General features: G+C 37.2%; 2 protein-coding genes across 6 annotated transcripts; both read left to right on the top strand.

Moving 5' to 3' along the window:
• Positions 1-207: 207 nt before the first annotated feature.
• On the top strand, positions 208-2,933 carry LOC113729285 (transcription factor bHLH113). The gene is made up of 5 exons (XM_027253600.2): positions 208-692; positions 941-1,096; positions 1,218-1,283; positions 1,490-1,609; positions 2,246-2,933. Exons 1-5 carry the CDS (start codon positions 351-353, stop codon positions 2,387-2,389), a joined length of 828 nt encoding a protein of 275 aa, XP_027109401.1. The 5' UTR covers positions 208-350; the 3' UTR covers positions 2,390-2,933.
• A 1,039-nt stretch (positions 2,934-3,972) lies between these two features.
• Positions 3,973-24,316, top strand: LOC113731481 (DNA repair protein REV1). 5 transcript variants are annotated; one of them, XM_027256776.2, is made up of 27 exons: positions 3,973-4,556; positions 5,258-5,402; positions 5,617-5,732; positions 5,817-5,893; positions 6,330-6,838; positions 7,313-7,456; positions 7,622-7,754; positions 7,832-7,920; positions 8,035-8,085; positions 8,165-8,368; positions 10,174-10,293; positions 11,056-11,148; positions 11,917-11,976; positions 12,204-12,290; positions 12,387-12,470; positions 12,581-12,653; positions 13,840-13,908; positions 14,080-14,148; positions 18,460-18,690; positions 18,781-18,851; positions 19,866-19,904; positions 20,007-20,530; positions 20,610-20,670; positions 21,137-21,292; positions 21,567-21,750; positions 21,841-22,300; positions 23,835-24,316. In XM_027256776.2, exons 1-24 carry the CDS (start codon positions 4,315-4,317, stop codon positions 21,188-21,190), a joined length of 3,345 nt encoding a protein of 1,114 aa, XP_027112577.1. In that variant the 5' UTR covers positions 3,973-4,314; the 3' UTR covers positions 21,191-21,292; positions 21,567-21,750; positions 21,841-22,300; positions 23,835-24,316. The 5 variants fall into 5 exon arrangements, with proteins under 5 accessions (XP_027112577.1, XP_027112578.1, XP_027112575.1 ...); XM_027256774.2 differs by having other exon boundaries at positions 4,115-4,556; positions 5,258-5,420; XM_027256777.2 differs by having other exon boundaries at positions 21,567-22,300; positions 23,952-24,316.
• The last annotated feature ends 602 nt before the right edge of the window (positions 24,317-24,918 follow it).

The raw sequence follows: 24,918 nt of genomic DNA, 5'->3' as shown, positions 1-24,918 counted from the left end.
TATACTAGTAATACAACTAGTAATTTGTGCCCAGAGTAGTCAATGAGTAATTGAGTAGGACATTAGTAAGATTTAAAAGAGCCCAACAAATGCAAATTTAACTCCTCAAGCAATTACTATCCTATAAAAAAAAAAACAAAACAAACAAACCGCTAGACAATTAATAGGCTCACCTAAACTAATTCTGTCCTCTTCACTTTTACACACACAACAGCAGCTTCCGTCGTTATCTCCTATAAGCCTATAAAACACACACACACTCACTCACCAGTCGCCTCTCTATAGCCTTTTCATTTCAGCGTTTCTTTTCCTTTCTTTATTTTTAGTCCAAGCTGTAAAATCGTCATCAAATGGCAGGTGGGGATGATGGACTCGAAGATCACGATGATCCTCTCGCCGTGGGGAGCTACTCGCAACTCCTCTTTGCCGATGAAGTCGCAGATGATCTTGACCCAGATGGCTGCTTCAATTTTACTACCTCCTCATTTTCATCCACTCCTCCCAAAATGCTCTGCTTTGGTGATGAAAATAGTCAAGACTTTGATTTTACTTTCGAGAAAATTACTGCAAAATTTGCTCAAAAAAGTGGAGTGACATGCAGCGATTCATCTTCCGCCTCTTCAACGACTGTAAACAGCAACATCACTACTGCTATAAGCAAGACCAACGTTAGCTCTTCACAAAAATCAAACGTAAGTAGTTTTGCAGTTTCTCCCGTCATTCTTTTAGCCGCATATATGCTAACTGTAAAAGAACAAAAAAAGGGATTTGGGGGGTGGGGGACATCCTTTTCCGGCTCTTATTCTTTTCTCTCTCTCTTATTCCATTTTTTCTTTTGGGTGACTGACAATTTAAAGGCCAATAATGGGCTAGCTAAGATATTGATTAAGCTACCCCAGACCTTGCATGTCTGGATTTTGAGGTTTGTCTTGTTGTGCAGAAAAAGAGAAATGTGTCAGGGGCTATTGGCGCTGCCAACGATGAACCAGTTCAGAACTCAGCCGTCGGTAATGTAGCTCCGGCGGGAAGCCAGAAAAATTGTAAGAAAAAGAAATCTGCTGATAACTTGATTGAGACGGCGACGGGGTATGCAAAGGTCAGACAACCCCGAAAGAGGACTTGCATGTCGAGGACACACACACACACTAGCTCGTCATTTTTTGTATTAATCAATATTGTGCTAAAGATGTTTGTTCAAATTAATTTGTGTGGCATAGGTTAAAAAAGAGAAACTTGGAGAAAGAGTCATAGCTCTCCAGCAACTCGTTTCACCCTTCGGCAAGGTTGATTTTAGTTATTGTTAATTATTTTTTTTTGTCAATTTTCATTGTAACAAAAAGGGTTTTGAATTACAGCATGGAGTTACTTATGGGAAGAAATCTCTGATGTTGCATTTTGGATTTTGCATCGTGTTGTACTTTTGGGTACTGAAAATTGAAACCCCATATGTTACTAATACTAACTTACTCGCTCTGATGGAGCGCTGTAGACGGATACGGCATCAGTACTTCACGAAGCGATGGGATACATCAGATTTCTGCAGGATCAGGTTCAGGTCCTGTGTTCTCCATACTTGCAGCGTCTGCCTTCCTCGCCCCGTTACTTGCTTGTAAGTACTCGCCCAGCATATTCCTGGTACAAGCTTCTTGCGACTTTACTCTGGCTATCTAATATCTTAACCCCCCCCCTCCCCCCCGGCCCTGGTTTCTCTGTTAATTTTCTGGTTTTGATAACTGGAAAATTCTAATGTATTTTTTCGGGTTGGCTTTGTTTAATAAAAGTCTTAGGCATGTACCTTTTAATTGGTTAAACACGAGGAATGTTGTGGTAAGCTATTCACTAGGAGTACTTGTCTCTGGAGTTTATTGAATGAAAACACGAAAGATGAGACGCTACACTTATATTTCATTTTCACCACCAATTTGTTGGATCTAACGGGGAAAAAGTGAACCCGCCACTCCTACTCGAGTACGTACCACACAATGACATTCAGCAATGTCGTCATTGGAAAATTGACGCCTCCTGCTGTAATGTCATCGTATAGGATTCTTTTTCATTGTAAAAATCATTGAAGTCTTACTTGCCTAAGTGGTGTAAACACCAGTGAAGTAAAGATGAAGAAGTTCATAGGTAGTATATAGCTTTGTAGCTTTCCTGGGTATGGTTGGTTGGTTAAATTAACTGTACTATGGTCGTGCGCCCCTCCAAAGGGTATCATAACCGTCCTCTTCTCTGTGAAAAACAGGAAAAAGGTGGAGAATGCAAGGAAGGTGAATCAACGAAGGATCTAAGAAGCAAGGGGTTATGTCTTGTCCCAGTAGAGCTCACGCTACATGTGGCAGAGACTAATGGAGCCGATTTTTGGTCACCGGCTATGGTCAACAAGTAATCATCAAACCAATAATTAAGTAGGAGTGTGAATTTTTTGTATGGATGGACAGATGCTGCAAACTTCATAATGTTGATAACCAGGGGAAACAGAAAAAAAAATGGCTGTAAACTGTTGCCCGGATGAAGAAAGAAGTAAAGGTGGTAGGATGTAGCAGAGTAGCAGTACATGGTACTCGTAAATCACTAGAAAAAGAAACAAAAAGGTACATGGTAGGTACTCGCAGTTATAGGATGGCAAATTAGGCAAGCAGGAGCCTGTGAGTTCACTAATTTTGTATTGTCCCATCATACGGAGCTGTTGTGAAAATCTTATGACTCACTGTAGCCAAGTCATCCAACCAAAACTCGAAAAAAAAAAAGGGGAAAAAGAAAGAAGACAAAATGACCTCTTGCATTGCCGTCGTTGTACTTGTGTGTTTTCCTTATTGGGTTAATGTGTACGACTTGCATAGGCGCATCCTATGTGTATTCTTACCCCAAAAAAAAAAAGTAATTGAATGAGAAATAAATAGTTTGTCGAGGAGGTCGGCTTTGTTTGGATTTCTCAATTTTTGAAAAAAATGTTTTTTTATATATAATGCTACAATAATATATAAATAAAAAAATTTCAAAAATATCATATTCATACAATATATCAAAAATAATTTCAAATATACAAAAAATAAAAAATATACCGCTATCACCCATCACTCTCCACCACCATCTTACCGCCACCATCTCTATACCCATGACCCTCCCTCCTCTCTCTCTCTCTTTGTCTCTCTTCCTTCTCTCCTTCTCCTTCCTCTCTTATCCCTTCCCTTTCCCCACTCCCCAATTATTTCTCCCTTCCACTGATCGCAACCTTCTTGGTCACGACCAAATCTAATCGTAACCAGAAGGTCGTGCCCAAAAGCCGCGACTCATGGCTTTTGGTTGCGACAAAAAGGTCGCGGTTAGAGTCGTGACAACCACCACTCGTGAGTAGGAGAGGGGTTTGGGGTTGGGGGAAAGGAGGGTAAGAAGGAGAAGGGAGAAGAAAGAGGAAGGAGGAGGAGGAAGAAGAAGAGGGGAGAAGAAAGAGAGAGGAGAGGAAGAGGGAGGGGGTGATGGTGAATGGCGTAAAATTTTAAAAAAATTTCACAATATATTTTTAAAATATCTTTAAAAATAATTCAAAAATATCTACAATAAATTTTTTTTCATATATACAGGTAAAATAAAATAGTTTTTGAAAAAAACTCCAAAAAATAACTAATCCAAAAAGGTCCCTGAGTTTTTGACTAATTTGGATGGAACTTCGAACCCCGTTCTTTACCTGCATTTGTTCTTTTCACTTCTATGATTTGTTAAACTCAAAACTCAAAAGCAGTAGCATGCCTAATTAAATAGTTCAACGTCACCCCTTTGGAAAGAATAACAAAAGAAAGGGAACAAAGAAAAGGAAGAAATAAATGAAGCCGGAGTAAAATCAAAAGATAGGAGTGGAAACTGAAAAAGAAATTGGCCAAAATTGTGTGTACATCATGACTGGGAAGTAATTTTACCAAAATTAATCATAGCCGTTGAATATAATGAAAATAGGCACCCACAGACCAATCTGACCACGTATTGTCTGGAAGCTCACCAGAACCTCCCCGTTTCCGTCATCGGTGGTCGCTTTTACCGCCTTACCGAGTTACCATTCCAATCGACTCGTTTGCCGCTTTATTTTTAAATCTTCCAGAGCAAGTTTGAAGGGAACGAAACCGTTTCATTTCATAAATCTCCAGCGTTAGCTTACCAAGTAAGTACTAGACCATTTTAAAGCACTAGAATTTTGGCACTCCCGACAATCAGTATACGGACCGGAAGTCTGGCGGTACTCCCTGCATTTGTTGGCAACGTCTTCCGCCCATTCGAATATTCCATCATCTGCCGTACGCTAATTTCGTCGCCAAGAAGATGAGTCTGAATTCATCGTCCAGGTCCGCCACATCGAATTCAAATTCGAAGCGGAGCGTGACCTCAAACTCTAATTCCAACCCTTCCACTTCGGGCAATAACAGCTGTCGAAATAATGACAAGAGAAACAGGAAGCGGAAAACTGACCAAAATCAGAAAACCCTAGGCATGGCTTGGGGAGCAAATTCTCGATCTTCTTCCCGATCCGCCTTTCGCAATTCACCCTTCCCCGATTTCGGCAGGCAATTCCCTACGTTCTCTATCAAACACTTCAACCTGCTATTAGTTAAACTTGCGTCACTTGATAAACATGAGCCGTCCCATTTGCTATAAAGTTATCTGATTTTTCGTTTTTAATTACTATTTCGTTTCAGATTCTAACTCTGGCTTATACCTGTGCTAGTTGTCGCTAATTATGGCGCTATCCATTTCGTGTTTTATTGCTTATTTTCTCGATGATGAAAAGCACCTTCAGTTAACAGTTTGACATTGGTTATTTTTCTCCATATTTTGAATTTCTTGATATCAAAAGTTACTTGATCCATGATTCGAGTTAAGCTTGATAATAGCTCATTCTAGGTTGGTTTTTGAATCAATTTAAGAAAGCTTTAAGAAATTTCTCAGTTAACTTTAAAAGCTCTGCTCGAACTCGGCTGGAGTCGTGTAGAACCTGAGATTGACATTAAAAAAATCAAGCTAATCGTGCGCTGCTTGAGCTTAGCTCCATATATGCTTGTTCAAGCTCGTGCTCCATCATAATAGGCCAAGCTCGAACACAAATATCAAGTTTGTTATAAATTCAGAAAAGTTTGAATTAACTGTAGCATTTTGGGGAACTGTTGCTTGTAAGTGTTTTAACTGATACTAGTTGCTGCGATTTTTTTGTTTCATATTGTTGAATCTCGACTTTTTCTGTAATGTACTCTGGCCTTGTTAAATGTAGTTACATGGTTATGAAGAATCAGAAGCTACATCAACAGTTTGATGCTGATGCTTCATCTTCTTCAGTTAGTGGTGCTTGTTCTGGAAAACCCATATTTGATGGAGTATCTATTTTTGTTGATGGATATACAGTGCCTTCTAGCCAGGTGATGCCAAATTCTGAGGTTATATGTTTCTCTCTCTTCCTTTTATCTACATTTTTGTATTCTATCTGTGGATTATGTTTCTTATGCTCTTTCTGTACATGCCCAACCCATGTGCTTGGAACTGGTGCTTCCATTTCTGAACTTCTGTACTTGTTTTCTTGGCCCTATTACTTTACCTTTGGAGTGTGGTTCATGCTGACATAAATCTTTTCAGGAACTAAAAGGTTACATGTTGAAGTATGGAGGACGCTTTGAGAATTACTTTTCGCGCCATCATGTTACTCATATTATCTGCAGTAATCTTCCTGACAGTAAAATTAAGAATTTAAGGTTCCGCACTCATCTTTACATGATTCAATATCAAATTGATGCATTGAAATTTTTTGTGCTTCAAAAGAACTTTGCCTGTTACAGGTCCTTCAGTGGCGGACTTCCAGTTGTTAAACCTACATGGGTGCTGGAATCTGTTGCTGCCAATAAATTGTTAAGCTGTGAGTTGGGTTTCATTATTTCATTGTCTCTGGCCAATTCTGCAATGAAATCTTTCAGATGTAACTTTGTAGTAAATGATAAACTCTAATAGGTTATTCAACCATAGTAGGATATTAATTTGTTTGAGAAATCTGAAGGAAGTTATTAGAATTCGTTCTTATTGCCTACTTTCCTTTGATTGATTTGTTTACCTAGTATTGATGACTTATAGTGAAGGGGACAGAGAATTGTTGAAGCAATGGAGTAGAAATAGTCTGTATCTGTAATTAAATGTGTTGGAAGTTCTAATTACTCCATTTTACAGTATCCACAACCCGGTTCTGGTTAAACTCGTTAGACCTTGTTTGCCGCATTTTTTTTCAAAAGGAAAGGTGAAAATTTCAGAAAAAAACAGAAAGCTGATATGTACTCATTAATTTTTTGAGTTTCCTTCAGGGATACCTTACCAGCTTGATCAGCTTGCAAGTGAAACCAAGAAACAACCAAAATTATCAGCATTTGGTTTCAAATCTGGCCCAGTCCTTGATGATTTGGAAGAATCTATAAGCGGCCAAGCGGTGCCTCAATCTGGTATTGCAACATTGAGGACTAGCTGCAGTTTGGAAGCTAATATATTTGGCAAGGCTGAATGTACTGAAGAGGTAGAGGAGTGTCATTCAGTTTCTGATGACCCCTTTCATCCGAATGCTGCCGAATCAGCAGATCAAGCACCAACTTATTGCATGGAAAATCACTGTGAGGTGGAATTGGATGCTGCTGTGGTGGTTCAATCCGATGCTGGATATCATTCGCACATAAGTCCTTGTCAAGATCCTAAGTCAGACCATAACGACTGCTTGGAAGATCACATAATTGAGGAGTCATCGAGTTCCAAAACCATTAGGCCCAGTACAACAGGGCATTCAACTCTTTCAGATGCAAATTTTGTGGAAAACTATTTTAAGGTTAATGTTGTAAAATTTTTCATGCTCTTCATACTTGCTGTTATTTGTAGCTTATTTGCAGATTCATATTGTTCTCATAGTCTAAACTATTCTTTAAGGCCTCTTGAAGAATCTGTTGCCTTTTTTACCAAATTTACTTCTAGAAGCATTTGGTAAAACTTAACATTCAGTTTTTGTAGTAGAGATTTTCGGTCAAGGATGTTGAAAACTCAAGTTTAGCTTTGATTTTAAACGCATTTCACCATCCAAAGCTTTCACTTTGTCATTTTCTTTCTTCTTGATTTACTTGTCGCTCAAATAAACTCCATTTCTTTTTATAAAGCACTTGATTGGTAATGTATAGTTCTGATTTTCTGTTTTCCCTTTTTTTTTATTGATAAAGGAATTACATTGCTGTGCTGCTCTTCTTTTTTTTATTGACATAATGGAAGTACTTGTAGATGTCTACAACTAATTGATCTTTGGTCGTTTCAGTTTTCTAGGCTGCATTTTATTGGCACTTGGAGAAACCGTTATCGTAAACGTTTTCTGAGCTCAGCTAATGGTTTTAAGGATATGAATCCCAGTCGTAATGCTTTTGCAACATCCCAGAAAACTACCATTATCCATGTGGACATGGTAAACTCTCCAAGGCAGTATTTTACATGTCTTCACATATTTACCTTTTTTTAAAGGTGGTTCAATGTAAGGATTGTGCTTGTCATATGTGTGGGGTATCTATTGGGAGTTTTGTCCAAGTATCTCAGCTTTAACATTCTTTTAAACATTGATGTCTCTTTACAGGATTGCTTCTTTGTGTCAGTGGTTATTAGGAAGCACTCTGATTTGAAAGATAAGCCCGTTGCTGTTTGCCATTCAGATAATTCTCGAGGAACTGCTGAGATTTCTTCTGCAAATTATCCTGCTCGAAATCATGGTTTGTCTAACTGGCAGCGGTGCTCTCTTCCAATTATCTAGTTTTCACTTTCACCAGATTGATAAATTACTTTTTAGGGGTGAAGGCTGGAATGTTTATTAGAGATGCTAAGGCCCTTTGTCCTCAGCTTGTCATTTTGCCATATAATTTTGATGCTTATGAGGAGGTGTGTATTTAGTCTCTAACTTAAAGTAAGATAAATGTTAAGGAAGGTGTCTTATCAACGTGCCTTCTGTGTTAGCTGTGTTGTTATATGAGGTCTATTTGCTTTTGGATGCAGGTGGCTGATCAATTTTATGATATTTTACATAAGCATTGCAACAAAGTGCAGGTCTGCTCATGGGAACTTTTATCAGAAACCTCAGTTATTATCTTAGTCGTGTTCTGAATTCGTAACTCTTTATGGTCAGGCTGTTAGCTGTGATGAAGCATTTATAGATGTCACTGACTTAAGGGTAGAGGATCCTGAGCTTTTTGCCAGAGCTATTAGGACAGAGATTCATGAAACCACAGGATGCACTGCGAGTGCTGGAATTGCTGGGAGTATGCTTATGGCTCGTGTCGCAACAAGGATTGCAAAACCAGATGGCTTGTGCTACATTCCTTCTGAAAAGGCATGCATTCCAACATCTTTTGATCCTTCAACTAAGAAGAAATCATTTCCATCCCTGCTGTCTCAAATTAGATGCTGCTACTTTGTGAAATGGTTACGATTCTTTTCTTGTTCTTTTGACACTAGTATCCTGGTATATAGCAAAGCTGCAATTATGAAGCTGATATATTAGGCTCCATTTGGATCAGCTATTTTTTGGATTGTTTGGATTGGCCATTGTTTCAAAAACAAGTTTTTCAAATACAATGCTACAGTAATACACAATAATTCAAAAAACATCTCCTCCATACAATATATCAAATATTTCAAAAAATTTTTATAGTAAAAATTTTTCATCTACACTGCTAAAGTAAAATTTTTCAAAAACACCCCCAAAAATTAATCCAAATGAACCCTTATTGTAGCAATGTATATGAAAAACTTTTATTGTAGATGTTTTTAGTGGTGTTTTAAAGGTGTGTTTGGAATATGTTTTGGAGTATTTTTAAGGTTTAAAAATTTTTAGAATATTTTAAAAAAATTAACACTACCTCCCACCACAGCTACCACTGCCTCTCTCTTCCTCGTCCTTCATCCTCCCCTTCCCCTTTCCCACCTCATCCCGCCCTTCCCCTCCCTCTCCTCGATTTGGCCTCAACCAAATCGAGGCCTCGGGTTGTAGCCAGATTGGGGAGGGAATGGAGGGGAGGTGTGGATGTGACGAGAAAGGGGAGAGAAAAGAAAGGGGATGAGGAAAGAGAAGGAGGAGAAAGAGGGAGCGAGGATAGAGAGTGAAAGAGAGGGAGGAGGAGGGAGAGGATGGTGGTGATAAATGGAAGAAAAAAATGGTGTAGATTTTATTTTATTTTATTTTTGTATATTTGGAATTATTTTTGATATATTGTATGAATGTGGTTTTTTGGAGTTGTTTTTGTTATGTTTTATTATCCGTTTGGATTAGCTGTTTTTTGGGGTGTTTTTGAAAAATTTTGCTATAGCAGAGTTTTTAGATTATATTTTGGGATATTTTCAGAAAATATTTTGGGATATTTAAGAGTAGAAGAGTTTCTAGAATATATTTTGAGATATTTTTTAAAATTTTAAAAAAATTTAAACTAATTTAGATTATCTTTTAGAGTACTTTTTAAAAATTTTTATTGTATTTGAAAAACTAGTTTTTGAAAAACACTCCCATCCTTTAGAGCGGCGGCAAAAAATGAAGAATCCAAATAGAGCCTCACTTGTTTAGTAAGTCTCCTTGTTTTTTTGGGGAAGGCTACTTTTGTAGAATAAATAAATGAAGACAATTTGGACCATGTTCTTGTCATGTATTTTGGTCTATTAAAGTTCTTGTTTTATCTAAGACAGAATCATATCTTCCTGTTGTGTTTCATAGTCTTATTTCTTGGGAATTTCTTCCTCATTGAAGTGATTTTGTAGAGGATTATTGTTTATCTTACAATATTTTTTATTTCCTTATTTTTTTCCTAGGAATGTTTTATAAGTTCCTTTCCTTAAATTCAAATCCGAACTTTGGTATTTTTGAGGAGGCTTCTGGGTTAGGGGATTTTCTTAACAATAACAGCTAGGCTCTCCATAAAAGTATTGATCACTCAATCTCTATATCTTTCTTTCCTCTTTCTCTTCATGAAGCCAGTTTATTTTACGTAACTTTCTCTTTTTCAAACCAGTTCTGCAAGTAGTATTTCACTTTTAACTCTTGGAAGACTTGAAGACGTCAGTGGAGATATAAACACTAGAAGCAAGTTTGAGCTCGGCTGTTATTGAGACTTACTCTCTACTGATGGTATTTCTTGTGCATTCTAGGTGGATGATTATTTGCATGAGCTTCCAGTTAAAGCACTTCCTGGAATTGGTCATGTTTTAGAGGAGAAATTGAAAAAGAAGCAAATAAATACTTGTGGCCAGTTACGTTTGATCTCCAAGGTTATTCGATCACCTCCGGCTTTTAATTAACGCACTTGATGCATTATTACTTCATGTGAACTTTCTTTTCAATATTTAGTCTGAGTTGCTTGTATAAGAGACCTACTGTAATGAATTCTGCCATTGGTGTGAGAAATTTGTCCTCCAAACCTACTCTAGTTGCCTTTTTCAGGAGTACTCCAAACTTGTTTGTCAATGACTGGCATTTAAACTTGAAATCCTTCTAGAACCAAGAAATGATGAGAATTATTGAGTTTTAGTGTCTTAGACCATAAGTGGAGGTGCACAGCTCTGACACGTCAATTTGCTGCAGATATAACTACCATGAAAAATAGCCTAAACAGTGATTTTGGTTTGTAGTGTTAGATATGCTGTTTTGATTCAGAGGTGGTAGGGATGGGTGGTATGTGGTTCTCATGGACACACTTTGACAACAGAAGTACTCTTGTTGTGAATTCATTTCCACTTGTGTGCTGTCATAATTAGAGAGATGATCTGGTTAGGAACTTTTCATTATGTATTTCCTACTTCTGCTTTAGCATTTTCACGTGAGAGGAGATGTAGAAACAGGTTTGGCTCACCATAGACAAATGAAGAAATACAGTTTGAAACATTAAATACTAGATTAAACATGAAATCCAGCGGAACTAAGTTAATTGTTTATGGGATTATGCACATACTAGGATTGTCTTACTGATGAGTATATATATTTGGTGGAATCATACATGATGGTTCTGTCTGTGCCCGTTCTGCTTTTTACAGGAATCTCTTCAAAAAGATTTTGGTGTGAAAACAGGCGATATGCTCTGGAATTTCAGCAGAGGGATTGATAATCGGTTGGTTGGAGTGTTTCAGGTTAGCAAGTAAGATTAATTTATTTGGCTTTTGGAATGCTTCTTGGTGTTTTATGTTGGAAGCAAGTTGGTCCATCTGGAATTATAGTTTCAGACTTTTACGTAACAATTCTCACTGAAGAGATGCACTTTTTCTTCTTTCTTTTCTTTTCTTGGGGTTTTGGGTGTCAGAGGCGGCGTGTGTGTATTTGTGCTCCTGTCACTAATGATTTTGCTGTAAACAGCATTTCATTCTTACACAATGTTTCTCTCACTTAAAAGTCTGAAACTGTTCATGCACTAATAGTATCAGGAGTTTATCTTGGGATTGATTCTTGGAATTGCTAAACATGATGTTATGTTTTGTTATCAAAGTTCACTCTCATTTCTCCAAAGTCATCAGTAGAAATCTTACTCTTTAACTCCCTGGACCTTCCATTTTATGTGAAGAATATTCTGGGGGTCTGCAAGACACAAATTGCTACTAGTTGTTTGCTTTATTTGTTGCCAAAACGTTAAAAAGAATTAAATCTCGGGCATGATGTGAACTTAGAGGAGTTGGTTGGCTGCTTTTCATCCCCTCTTCTTGTCTTGTAATTGAGAAAGTAAGAACTATTTTTGTGGACCTTGCTGGTGAAATTCTGATGATTTATACTTCACATTGGTCTTAGTTGACAGGAAGAATGATGGAGTGCTCTGCTTCATAAGTTTCCTCTTTCTTTCACATTCTACATGCTAAGTTGATTTCTATGCCACTTCATTTAAATGGGGATACTGTTGTTTTGCGCAGGAAAGCAAATCCATTGGTGCGGACGTGAACTGGGGTGTGAGGTTCAATGATTTGAATGATGTTAGAACTTTAAGCTTGATAAACTATATATGTACATGTTTGATGTATAAGTGCCTTTCTAGATATTTTAGTCTTCTAATTTCTTGTTTACCTGCCCTAAAACCCCAACTGCTTCGGAAGTGACCAAGTAGAGGGATTTAGGGTGGCCTGGGGAATGGGGATAGAGAGGGAGTTTGTACATTATTTCACTTGTCTGACTGATCAAATCGTTATGCCTGTGATTCCAGATGAAGGATTTCTTATTGAAGCTTTGCAAGGAGGTGTCATTACGATTGCAGGGATGCGGACTTAAAGGCCGCACCATTACCTTGAAGGTTTTCATGATAAGACTATCTCATGCTTACATTGTTAAATTGTGTTGATTGTTTTGGCTACAGACAATTCTCTCAATAATGCTATTTGTAATTCAGATAAAGAAGAGAAGAAGTGATGCTGGGGAGCCAGTGAAGTATATGGGCTGTGGTGACTGTGAGAATCTAAGTCGTTCTGTCACGGTAGAGAATTTGTAACTTACTTAGCTGCAAGTTATGCTATATGTTACATATGTATCAGCATGAGTTCTTGACCATAAGCCTGAGGTCTTATTTCATTGCTGGAATTCTAGCTCCCAATGGCTACAGACGACGTGGATGTATTTCAGAGGATAACAGCTCAGCTTTTTGGATATTTTCATATAGGTAGTTGAATTACTCTGGTTGTTTGTCTTTTCTTGTTATTGTTGTTGATAAAAGTTTCAGACAAATGCATTTTGTTTGATTGCCTTTCTCAGCATCTTTAATAATGTAAATTTGCAGTTATTTGCAATTTGTTCTCTTAAAATTCCTCCTCTTGCTAGGCAATGCAAGTGTTGTACCAATATGGCTTAAATTTACTGGAATTACTTGTGGAATTCTGACACTGAATCTGGTTCATTCGTTGTTATTATATGCATACCCTTCTTATTCATCATTCTTACTCTTCGCAGTTCTCCAATGTGTTTACAGTCTTCCTGTGTTACAGTAAGAAGGTCAAGGCTCAATAAATTCATATAAGTAGCTTTAATTTGCTGTTTCTTCTTTCCTCTGTAATAACTGTTTCTTGTTAGCTCAGCTGTATTTTATTGCTCATGCAAGTGATCCATTTTCTTGTAGAATGCACTATATGGCTTTATGTTTGTCTTTGTTGTGCTTGATGGCATTATGCTTGCATCTTAATTATGATTTGAGTTTTTCAACTTCAACATGAGAGCCTTTCAACAATTATCTATGAAACCTTTCTCAAGAAAAATCCTATTAGCACTCTTTTGTTGACTTCAGCATGAGCTAATCCTGGATTTATTTTTCTCACTAGGTAGTTTATGTCATGTTAACTCCGTGTACATCCCCAGTTATTAGTTGACTAATTATGTCTCACCATCTTCATCCTCAAACTTGGCAATCAAAACCTCCATGGTCAAACTCTAGGTGTGTTAGGGTGGCATGTTTTAAAAAAAACTAAACATTCTCTAACCACCTTTTTATCTCAAATACACACTTTCCAATTATGTGCTACAAGAAAAAAATTTCTGAATACACCTTTGAAATTTCCATGGGCTCCTGAGGACACTTGCAATTCACTGTTCTTTGAATCCACATTTTTTCTTGAGCTGCTGAAATTGGATAACCAAAGAAACCTGAATCATGTAAACAACTGTCAAGGAATTGTCATAGATCACATCATATTTTGAGTTCTTGTTGTAGTCTGCATTCTTGGCTTTTTCTTTTCCATATTTATACAATCTTGTCAGTGTAAAAGGTTATTCTTAATTTTGGGAAATTTATATGCTGTTTAAGTGCTAGTATTTGTTCCATTTTGTCCAGCAGTCTAATTAGTTGATTTGTACAGATGCAAGAGACATTAGAGGAGCGGGCTTGCAGGCATCTAAACTTGAAAGTGCTGACAGGAATATGCGAGGTTTGACTTTAGTAATAGGCAATGGCAGTTCCTATGCTATATCTCATTTTGCTATTCATTTTAATATCTGTCATTTGCGTTGATGTGCTGGTTTCCCCATCTAGACATTCAATATTATATTTGACATCTCAATTGACCTTATACAACTGATTTCATTTACTGAATATGAAGGGCATGAGAAGTACTCCATTCGATCTTGGCTAGTCTCCTCACCAGCAAGGAAAAGTAGTATGGCCAAAGGTGACTGAAACTTTTTGGTGCTTTTATGGATTTTTAAAGTTGAACTTTTGTCATAGATGTCATTGATTATTTACTGGTTCTTGATGCTAAAACTTCACCCCGGTGGCTATTTTTTTTCCTCAAGATTCATGCAGGTTATCTTTGTTATGTCCTTAAGATTTCTTTTAGTAAAGTCTCTCTTTTCCAGGTTTAGTGTTTGGGAAAATAAGATGATTTTTCAGAAATTATTTCTTTTTCTGGCTTTTCCCTATTATTATATTATTTGGTTTCACAAATGTTATACGGATGTGGTCGGTAATGTCAAGCAATTGTGCCAAATAATTGACCATGTTCCCCAAACATTTCTTCTGGCTGGCATTAATTCCTTTTTGACTCTTTTGGACCTTTGCTTCTCTTTCAGTCCTGTCAACTGGTATTTTGGGAGGAAAACATCTAGTCACCGTATTATGAGTGACCAACTAGTATTTATAGGAGTACAAACCTAACAAACTATTTACAAGAATACCCTTACTAATTTATTATCTACAAGAATACTTATATTCTCTTGACACTCCCCCTCAAGTTGGAGCATATATATCATAAGCACCCAACTTGTTACAAATGTATTTCACCCTAGAACCCCCTAAACTCTTGGTAAACACATCAGCCAATTGATCTACAGACGGTACATGAGATGTCTTGATGACCCCGTCAAGCAATTTCTCTCGAATGAAATGACAATCAACTTCAATATGTTTTGTCCTTTCATGAAACACTGGATTAGACGCAATATGAACAGCCGCCTGATTATCACACACTAAATTCATAGGCTGTTTATGCTCAAACCCAAGTTCCAGTAATATGCTCTTCAACCAAACCAACTCACACACAGTGTGAGCCATAGCGCGGTATTCAGATTCTGCACTTGATCTGGATACAACTGTTTGCTTCTTACTCTTCCACGACACTAAATTACCACCAACAAACACACAATATCCTGTAGTCGATCTTCGATTTGAGGCAGAACCAGCCCAATCTGCATCACTATATCCTTCAATATCAGTGTGTCCATGATTTTGATACAGCAACCCTTTTCCAGGAGCACTCTTAAGATATCTGAGAATCCGTATAACAGCATCCCAATGACTAGTACGAGGGGTATCAAGAAATTGACTCACAACACTCACTGCAAACGAAATGTCAGGTCTCGTTACAGTGAGATAATTTAATTTACCCACAAGTCTTCGATATTGCTTAGGATCATCAAGTAATGCACCTTGATCTCCTACTAATTTCACATTGGGATCCATAGGAGTATCCACAGGTCGGCAACCTAACATCCCAACTTCACTCAACATATCGAGTACATATTTTCTTTGACATAAATAAATCCCATATTTAGACCGAGCTACCTCAATACCTAGAAAATACTGTAGATGACCTAAATCCTTTGTCTGAAAGTTTGCCTGCAGATTGGATTTAAGTTTCTGAATCCCCACAACATCATCACCTGTAATCACAATGTCATCCACATAAGAATGCCGATAAAATTTTACCAGCATTAGAATGCCGATAAAATACAGAGTGATCTACTCCACATCTTGTCAGACCGAACTCCATGACAACACTACTAAACCGGCCAAACCAAGCCCTCGGAGACTGTTTCAATCCATATAAGGATTTTTTCAAACGACAAACCAACCGCGGATTCTCCCCCTGAACAACAAATCCAGGAGGTTGTTCCATATATACCTCTTCTTTCAAATCTCCATGCAGAAATGCATTTTTCACATCCAACTGATGCAATGGCCAATTATAAGTGGCTGCCAAAGAGATAAGAAGACGAACAGAGGTAATCTTTGCAACAGGAGAAAAAGTTTCTAAGTAATCTACTCCATACACCTGAGTAAATCCTCTAGCTACCAGCCGAGCCTTCAATCTATCAATAGAACCATTAGGCTGCACTTTTATAGTGTACACCCATTTACAACCAACAACAGGCTTACCTGAAGGACGAGGGACAAGATCCCAAGTACCATTTTGTTCCAAAGCAGACATCTCTTCTTGCATAGCTAATCTCCAACCAGGATGATTAAGAGCATAGGTAATAGACTTAGGAATGGAGATAGAATCAAGGGAAGCAACAAAAGAAGAATATGACATAGAGAGACGAGAATAAGAAACAAAATTAGAAATAGGATGGGAAGTACAATGTCTCTTACCTTTGCGTAAAGCAATAGGAAGATCTAACTCAGAGGAGGGCGTCATACCTGGATTTGAAGATTGAGAGTTAATTGGTGAAGTGCGTGGCATATCAGGAACTTTCTCAACCATGGAACGACGAGAGTAAACTTGAAGATGAGGACGAGATAATCGAGCTATGGAATCTGGTGGACTAGACAACTCAGGTAATAAAGGGGAAGGGACTGGTAAAACAGGAGAGGAAAAAGAGGGACACTGGTCTAATTCACAAGACATACTTTGCTTGATAAAATACGGAGTGGATTCAAAGAAAGTAACATCAGCACAAGTAAAAAATCGATTTAAAACTGGACTGTAACATCTATACCCTTTTTGCGCTCGTGTATATCCTAAGAAAATACACTTAATAGCACGAGAATCTAATTTATCCACCCCGGGAGCAAGCTGATGAACAAAGCACACACATCCAAAAATACGAGGAGGCAATTTAAACACAGATTCATGAGGAAAAAGAATGGAGTGAGGTAATTGACCTCCAAGAATATTAGATGGCATGCGATTAATTAAATAACATGCAGTTAGAATTGCATCACTCCAAAATTGTTTGGGCACATTCATGTGCAACAATAGTGTTCGAGCAATTTCGATTAAATGCCCAATTTTTCTTTCAGCAACTCCATTCTGTTGTGGAGTGTGAGGACAAGAGGACTGATGAATAATACCAGACTTAGTCATAAAGGTATTAAAAGGAGTGGAAAAATATTCTTTCGCATTATCACTGCGAAGTATACGTACAGGCACACCAAATTGATTCTTTATTTCTGTAACAAATGCACAAAAAATGGAATATAATTCTGAACGATCTTTCATTAAATAAAGCCATGTAACTCTGGAAAAATCATCAACAAAGACTACAAAATATTTAAAACCTAACTTTGAAGTGACTCGACTAGGACCCCAAACATCAGAATGAACTAACAAAAAAGGTTCAGAAACCCGTTTATTGACTCTAGGAGCAAAAGAAACACGATGATGCTTTCCTAACTGACAAGACTCACATTCTAACGAAGATAATTGATTCAAAGTAGGAACCAACTTTTTCAAATTTTGTAAAGACGGATGACCTAAACGACAGTGAATTTCAAGAGGAGAAACAGTAGCAGGACATGCTATCGGACCATTGAAGTTGAGAAAATAAAGACCATTATGCTCATGCCCTCCACCAATCATCCTCTTTGTCTTCAAATCCTGAATGACAACAGAATCAGGAGAAAAAGTAACTGTACACTGTAGAAATTTAGTGAGCTTACTAACAGACATTAGATTAAATGGCAAATTGGGTACGTAAAGAACAGAAGACAGCGGAAGTGATGGATTAATTTCTACAGTGCCTAGTCCTTTAACTTTAGTAGTAGATCCATCAGCTAAAGTAACATGAGGAAAGGGAGTTGACTCTTGAAAATTAGAAAAAATTTTAGAGGTACCTGACATATGATCAGTAGCCCCGGAATCAATAATCCATGGGTCATTACCTTTTTGTGCTAAAGAAGCAGAGGGAAGAGATGCGTGATTTGTAGCTTGGTACTGTAGGAATTTAACATAATCTTCCTCAGATATAGTAACAGTTTTCTGGGACCCATGTGTTGAAGAACTTGATTCAACTTGGTCAGTGATAACCGTATTAACAAACCTTTCAACCATAGCGAATAGCACGTCAAACGAAAGAACGGGTCAAAACTTGAGACAAACGCGTGAACAGTAACGGCATGAACAGTACTACGTGAACAGTATCGGCGTGAACAGTGCCGTGAACAGTATACGTGAACAGTGCCGCTATGAACAGTGCGGCGTGAACAGTGATTTGCTAGATGTTTTACCCTAACCCTAGGACTTTTGCTCTGATACCATGTCAACAGGTATCTTGGGAGGAAAACATCTAGTCACACTATTATGAGTGACCAACTAGTATTTATAGGAGTACAAACCTAACAGACTATTTACAAGAATACCCTTACTAATTTATTATCTATAAGAATACTAATATTCTACTAACAGAATATTTTCTACTTATTTGTTGTGCTTCTGTTGTTGCCTTGGTTCCTGATGTTAGTGAACATATGAATGGTGCAGGCAAGGGTGATCAGTTATACTCTGATATTGGACCTCCAGTTCAAGCGAGGGGTAGTTTTTCCGGTGGGGAAGCATATGTTGCGCATCGTGCAACTCTCCCTGCTCTACATGATCTTGATGTTGGAGTGATAGAGTCTCTTCCTCCTGAAGTTTTATCAGAGATTAATGATCTGTATGCAGGGGAGTTAATAAGCTTCATTTCCAAGAAGAAAGAGAAAAATGCTGGGAACAGTAAGACTCATGATCCCTCACAGTCACAGTACTGAAGGTGATAATATTTTAACTGCCTACCTAATATGATCTTTTTTCTTTCAAATTCAGATGTGATGGATGAAGAACAATCTCTTTCCAATCCATTGGTGCCCCCAAATAAGGATTTTGTTCATAATGTGGTAATCCGTTGTACTTTTGTACTTCAGCTGCTTAATAGTATTTTTTTTGCTTGGTTTCCTTAAAATAAGAAGTTTAGAATAGAATGTACTCAAATAGAGTAATAATTTTCTTGGAACTTGGTTTGAGACTTGACCTCTGAAATCCTTTGTACTTTTTTATGTGCAACTTGCTTCACATGTTTTAATAGTATTTTTTGCTTCATTTCCTTAAAATAAGAAGTTTAGAATAGAATGTGCTAAAAAAGAGTTATAATTTTCTTGGAACTTGGTTTGAGACTTAACCTCTGACGTTTGAGATGTTTGTGTTTTATCTGAAATTTGTGACTTTGACTTTTGTCAAAATTAAGAAGCCCTAGAACAAATTGGTAGCATTTTTTAGTGTGTGTCAGTTCGACCATTTAATTAAGATTTCTATCAACATAACCTCCTAACTCGACATATCCCAAACAGAAGGAGCAAAGGGAGGAAAAAGTTATCGTTTCCCTTCTGTTGCAATACATGGTTTATGGTATGCTGTAGTTCTACCTTGTTTAGTTGGTGCATATGTTTGGATATTGATATTTTACATTTGCATGAACCATAGATTCCTGTAGGTATGAACTTTTGGTTTGTTCCTGTGGCAGTGTTCGTCTACATTTTTTCTTTCTTTAGTTGAAACTCAGGTTTCTTTGGCGTTTGTTGGTATTGTAATCAAGAAAGTATTCCTTTGGAGAGATGTGTTATAATTTCTCCTTAGTCCTTTTTAAAGATATTGCAATACTGAGGATAAACAGAGCCCATAAATTGCTTCTAATGCCTGACTTAGAGTGTGCTTATACTTAATTAAATTGCTCATTGTCATCATTATTGTGTCAATGCACTTCTGTGTCATTTGTGCTAGTTTATAGCCACTGAAATGGTATTTTCTGGCATGGCACTTGAGTTGGCTAGGAGTTCCTGTTTTGGATATTAAGAGTCATATATCTGTCAAATGCTTAATTAGTTTCCAGTTAATTTTTCATTTGCGCTTTTCAGGCTGAAAAGATCAAGTCATCTGAGAAAGAAGATGAACAGGTTTGTGGTTATTTATATTTGATTCTCTCTCTCTCTCTCTGTGTCTCTCGCTTTCTGCATAAAGTTTTAGTCATTAATATTTGCATTTGTTTGGCAAAGCAGTATATAAACAAAATGATCCAAGGGTTGCCAGAAACCTCTGGGTCAGTTACTGCTCTACTTCCAGAGACAGACAGCCTTATGCCATCATCATTAAGTCAAGTCGATTCATCAGTGTTGCAGCAATTGCCTGAAGAGCTTCTAGCAGACGTACTTGAGTCTCTTCCTGCCCATAGGAGGCCAGATTTTATGTCAAATGATGTATACTTGGACCATATAAGGGATCAGACTGGAGCAATTGATTTCCTGCCGAGCAATAATCTCTGGGTTGGAAATCCACCAAGATGGGTTGACAATTTTAGACTCAGCAGTTGTCAGCTGTTGAATCGAATAGCAGTTTTGTACAACAAGTCTAGCCCTCGTGGTCAGTTTTCATCTGTATTGCAGCTTATTATGTCTGAGTATCCCTTAGATGATGGAGGGGATGACGCAGTTAATTGCTTGTGTGAGCTGATGAAGCAATATATTAAGCTTAAAATTGAAACTGATGTTGAAGAGATATATACTTGTTCTTGCCTTTTAAGAAGGTGAGGATTCAGATTAACTTGGTGCATTATCTGTGCAAAGATTTTGTGTACTTATGACTGAATCTAATTGTGATAACAGGTTGACTTCGAGGTCAGAATTGTTCTTACAGGTTTATAATTGCATCATTCCTCACCTTCAGGTTATTCTGGCTTCTCTCATATTATTATACACTCAGAATTGATAGTCTTTATCTTATTTGCCTGTATTGCTAGTTATTTGATTTCCTGTTCGATGGGATTTTTCTTGGTAATATGATAAATAATGGAAGCTGTCATCCAGAAAGAATGCAATTTTATTAGTGGATAGTTAAAACTAGAAAAATGTCGTGGAACGTCTAGAAGAATTAGTAATATATTATATACCAGTTGAATGTTTGCTGTCTATTCGCTCTTCCATCTTAAGTTTTATCCCAAAAATCATAGTAATATGTTTCATTTCTAATTATGTATAGGTATTTTACTGTCACATTTACTAGTTTCACCTATGACACCACTCCTTATTAATTGTCGCCACTTAATCACTATTCTGACTTTTGTTGTTAAATTCTTCTTTGATTATATAAACTTAACTATGGATGTTCATTTGCTGTTTGATTCAAATCTTAGGCTGCTGTTGGAGAAACCTACGGTGGAGACCTCAATATTTGTTTCATAGAGTAGTGTTTTTGGCACTTCAGTGATTCCATTTCTGTAATCCAAATGATGCAAGTCTTCATGTGAGAGAACCATTCTCGTTCATTTCTCATTTGCTGAACGCTGAAGGTGAGTTAATTTAGAGTTTCAAAGTATTCTCTGCATGATGGACTTTTTGTCTTTGAAGAATTCTTGCTATTGCTAGATGTTCGTTCTTGGGTGTCCTATGTATATTTCTGCCTTGAAAGGAAAAGGTTAGGACTTAGGTCTGCTCTGAAGGTAAAACCTTGGTCTTCATAAAAGATGAAATGACTGGAAATACAAGTGTCAGATGAACTTGCTGAACTTTAAATCCTTGTGGTTATCATATTCTAACAAGACTGGGTGCTCTACACATTCTCAGAGCATGACTGGGACCAAGATGGAGGTTTTAACGGGGGAATACCTGGCATGGTGATTTTTTGTTTTGCCATAACTTGGGGAATGCTGTTCTTTGTATGGCTATTGTGCATCTGAGAATTCACCGATTCTTGAAGACAGATAATTGTGGTATTTGAGGTCCCAAGACGGATTTGAACTGGTTATAGGTAACAGTTTATGATGTTTTGAGTTCCTGCTATTTTAGTCTTCAATTGTTGCTACTGGAAAAACTGATACACGCCCAACAAAATGAAAAGGGGGAGTTGGGAGTTACAAACTGCTTTTGGTCCCCTATCAACACCTTCACTAGGTGGACATTTGTGGAATTTGTACTGCATCAAATGAGGGCAATTGTGGAATTTAAGTTGAGGTGTGCCTCTGTCCTCTTCTCTCACAAACTCTCCCATGCCGACTGATGCACCGAACCACCGATTTAATTCCCCTAAGTGCCGCCCGCCAACTCTCCCCTTTCTCCTTTCTCCATCACCCCTCCTCATCACCATTGGGAAGAATATTAGACAAGGAAAATTGACCTACTTGCAGATGCAAGATTTGGCGGTAGCCATCATATTCTCCGCCGGCCTTCCGATTCTCAATTACCACCAATTAAAAATGCATCTTGTCCCTGGCCCACCACTTCCCTCTTTTCTGCCAAATAATTGTTGGCTTCCCCTCCATCCGTAGATCCAATATGGCTGGTTATTGGAGATAATTCAGGTTAGTTAGTCAACTATATATGCTCTTACATTTTGTTTTGATTTTTGATTTTGATGGTGGTGAATGTGTTTGGTGTAATATTGCTTGATTTTTTTGATATACTATTTGATCAGACTAGTAGGAATAATATGGGTTCTAAAAGAATAAGACTATGCTTGTGTATTAGTCTTCATGTAATACACTCCATAGGTATGAATGCTATTCTGTGGTATATAATTATGGTAATTGCTGATGCCATGAGTGTTAGCATCTAAATTGCAGAAAGCTGGTCAGTCCAGCATGGCAGCTGTTTATTCTTCGACCCTGAATTCCTTTCTTTAGAATATGAAGATTTTCCAGTAACTAATGCCTTTGCTAATATGCTTAGAATCGGTCAATTTTATGCCTGGGTGACCTGCTGCGTATGAATTTAATCTCTTGAACTTTATCCTCTGTGTTGGCGCTGCACAATCTTTTATGCAATTATATGTTCCTTGGACAGGCAATTGAGCTAATCTGTTCTGTTTCTATTAATATTTGCATCTACTTGGGAAGAATTTATAATTTCAATTTTGCTCAATGGATTAACCATATCCCAAACCTCCTGTTTTCCTTTGATAGCTTATTAACTAGAATTTAACGTTCATGATTTTTTTTCCTTCACATTTGAATAATTTCTACTAGAAATGTGACCTCACATTGAAGGCTCTTACCGTGTCCTACTGTTACTTGGCACAAGATATATGTTTTGTAGGTTAATTTCCATGGAAATTGAATTACCAGTTGACAATTTACACTCCCTTATCTTAGGGAGTTTAAAAGTTATAATAATCAAAATTCATTTCCATTTTATTCAGAGTTCAGTTGCAGTATAAAATAGGTGCTTGATTGTAAAAAATACTGTACTCGCTTTTTTTTTTTTTTAAATTAGCTTAATTTTTTTATAAAATAATTCTAGTCCTGATTTATCAGGGCGTACTTTTGATGATGATTATGCATGCTGTCTGGATCTTTATTTTTATTCTAAATGGAACATTTGTGACCATGAAATCTACAATATATATTGGTTGATCGGGAATCTTTTTTGCCAGTGCCATGCTTCATAATTTATGCCTCAATGAGGAAAAAATTGCTTTACATATTCAACATTGAATATGTGCAAAAAATTTAATTTTTTCTGTTTATTATTTTGCTATATTTAGTAGAATGATTGATTGAAGATTTCATAATAAAGGCTTTACAAGTAGTAATGATAATTGCTGGATGCCAAAAAAAAAAAAACTCTTTTTATAGTACTTTTTGTCTGTGCTTGCTTTGTATTCATTTTAGACTGTTGTAATCATTTATTACCTTTTTTGCTGTTCAGAATTAAAATCCCCTTCTTTCACTTTTACCTTCTACCACCAAATGTCATTTCTATAGATGTACCAGTTTCTTGGTTGAATTGAAACCTTACAAATTATTGGCTACGGTACCTTTTAGCAATTGTTTAGCAATCATGTCCCTTATTTAGTTTTGATTTGCCTTTTTTTTTTTTTTATTTATTTATTCCCAGGCGTACACAAATGGGAGACCAAGAATAGTCATTGAAAGAAAACAACTATGACTTCTACGCGGTTGTTTTCCTTAGCTGTTGTTTTCTTATCTCAGCTACATATTATTGTCATCGCAGCGACTTCATTAACGCCTGGTAGAAGTGGATGATGCAATCGAAGAGAATCGTGCCTTGGATGACATTGACGACCACCAACTCCATTAAGGTACTTGATTTACCAACTTTGATTTGGAGGAGTTGCGATGAATGTGGCCATGCACCAAAATGGTTTCGCCTGATTGCTGCCATGCAGTGTGTATCCACTATGATTGGTTTTACTTGTTTCAGAGATTGAGTACCTTAATGCTGAATGTAATGAAATTATTATTTATGGGGAGTTTAAGACCAGCAATATCCTCCTTGACAAAAAACATGCGAGCAAATATTCGTCCCTAAATTTTTTTGCCGTGTCAATTTAGTCAATGTATAATTTTTTTAGCCAATTTAATCCCTATACTTATTTAGCGGTTCCAATTGAGGAACGTTGTGGCGGCACCATCATGTAAATTCAATCAAGTCACTAATTGAGCAACTAAGCAGGGGTATTTCGAGTAGTTCACTGTTATGACAGTAACAAAAGAAGAATTTTTTGCCGAAGATATAAAGCCAGTGCTTCTTCTTGTCATTTGCGCAAGACAATCACAAAACAGAGAGCATCTTGTATTCAAACCAAGGCTCTAGCAAACAAGCGGAATATAGAAATCCATTAAAAACCCATTAAAAAGAGAGCAAAGAGTTGCATGGAAAGACAAAAAGACCTGAGCTTGATGATTTATTCATTTGCATTCTCCCATTCTTCGACCAATTAACAAAGTTGCTATATCCGTCTAATGATTGTGACACACCAGTAAAATCATCTTTACAAAATTGTCAAAATCCCATTTCATCAAAATCAAGAAGCAACAGAAAATTCCCGAATTTTAGAATCACTGCACGAGATAAGGAAGAAATGGACGCACCTGTCGTGGTAAAACTGAAGCAAGAAAGGGAAAGTAGCACCACAATGGCACATGCTGTAAATTTGGATAGGGATCTAAAGCAGGAA

This window comes from Coffea arabica, chromosome 2e, assembly GCF_036785885.1.
Source record: "Coffea arabica cultivar ET-39 chromosome 2e, Coffea Arabica ET-39 HiFi, whole genome shotgun sequence".
Classification (NCBI taxonomy): domain Eukaryota; kingdom Viridiplantae; phylum Streptophyta; class Magnoliopsida; order Gentianales; family Rubiaceae; genus Coffea; species Coffea arabica.
Note: the sequence above shows the minus strand (reverse complement) of the source record. Positions and strands in the feature narration are given on the sequence as shown.

Bases quoted from the DNA above. Each gene is read 5' to 3' on its own strand.
- LOC113729285 (XM_027253600.2), top strand. From the start codon at position 351: ATGGCAGGTGGGGATGATGGACTCGAAGATCACGATGATCCTCTCGCC. The intron at 1,284-1,489 runs GTTGATTTTAGT...GGAGCGCTGTAG, and splicing joins TCGTTTCACCCTTCGGCAAG to ACGGATACGGCATCAGTACT. The intron at 1,610-2,245 runs GTAAGTACTCGC...TGTGAAAAACAG, and splicing joins CCTCGCCCCGTTACTTGCTT to GAAAAAGGTGGAGAATGCAA.
- LOC113731481 (XM_027256774.2), top strand. From the start codon at position 4,315: ATGAGTCTGAATTCATCGTCCAGGTCCGCCACATCGAATTCAAATTCG. The intron at 4,557-5,257 runs GCAATTCCCTAC...TGTTAAATGTAG, and splicing joins CCCTTCCCCGATTTCGGCAG to TTACATGGTTATGAAGAATC. The intron at 7,755-7,831 runs GTTTGTCTAACT...ATTACTTTTTAG, and splicing joins TTATCCTGCTCGAAATCATG to GGGTGAAGGCTGGAATGTTT.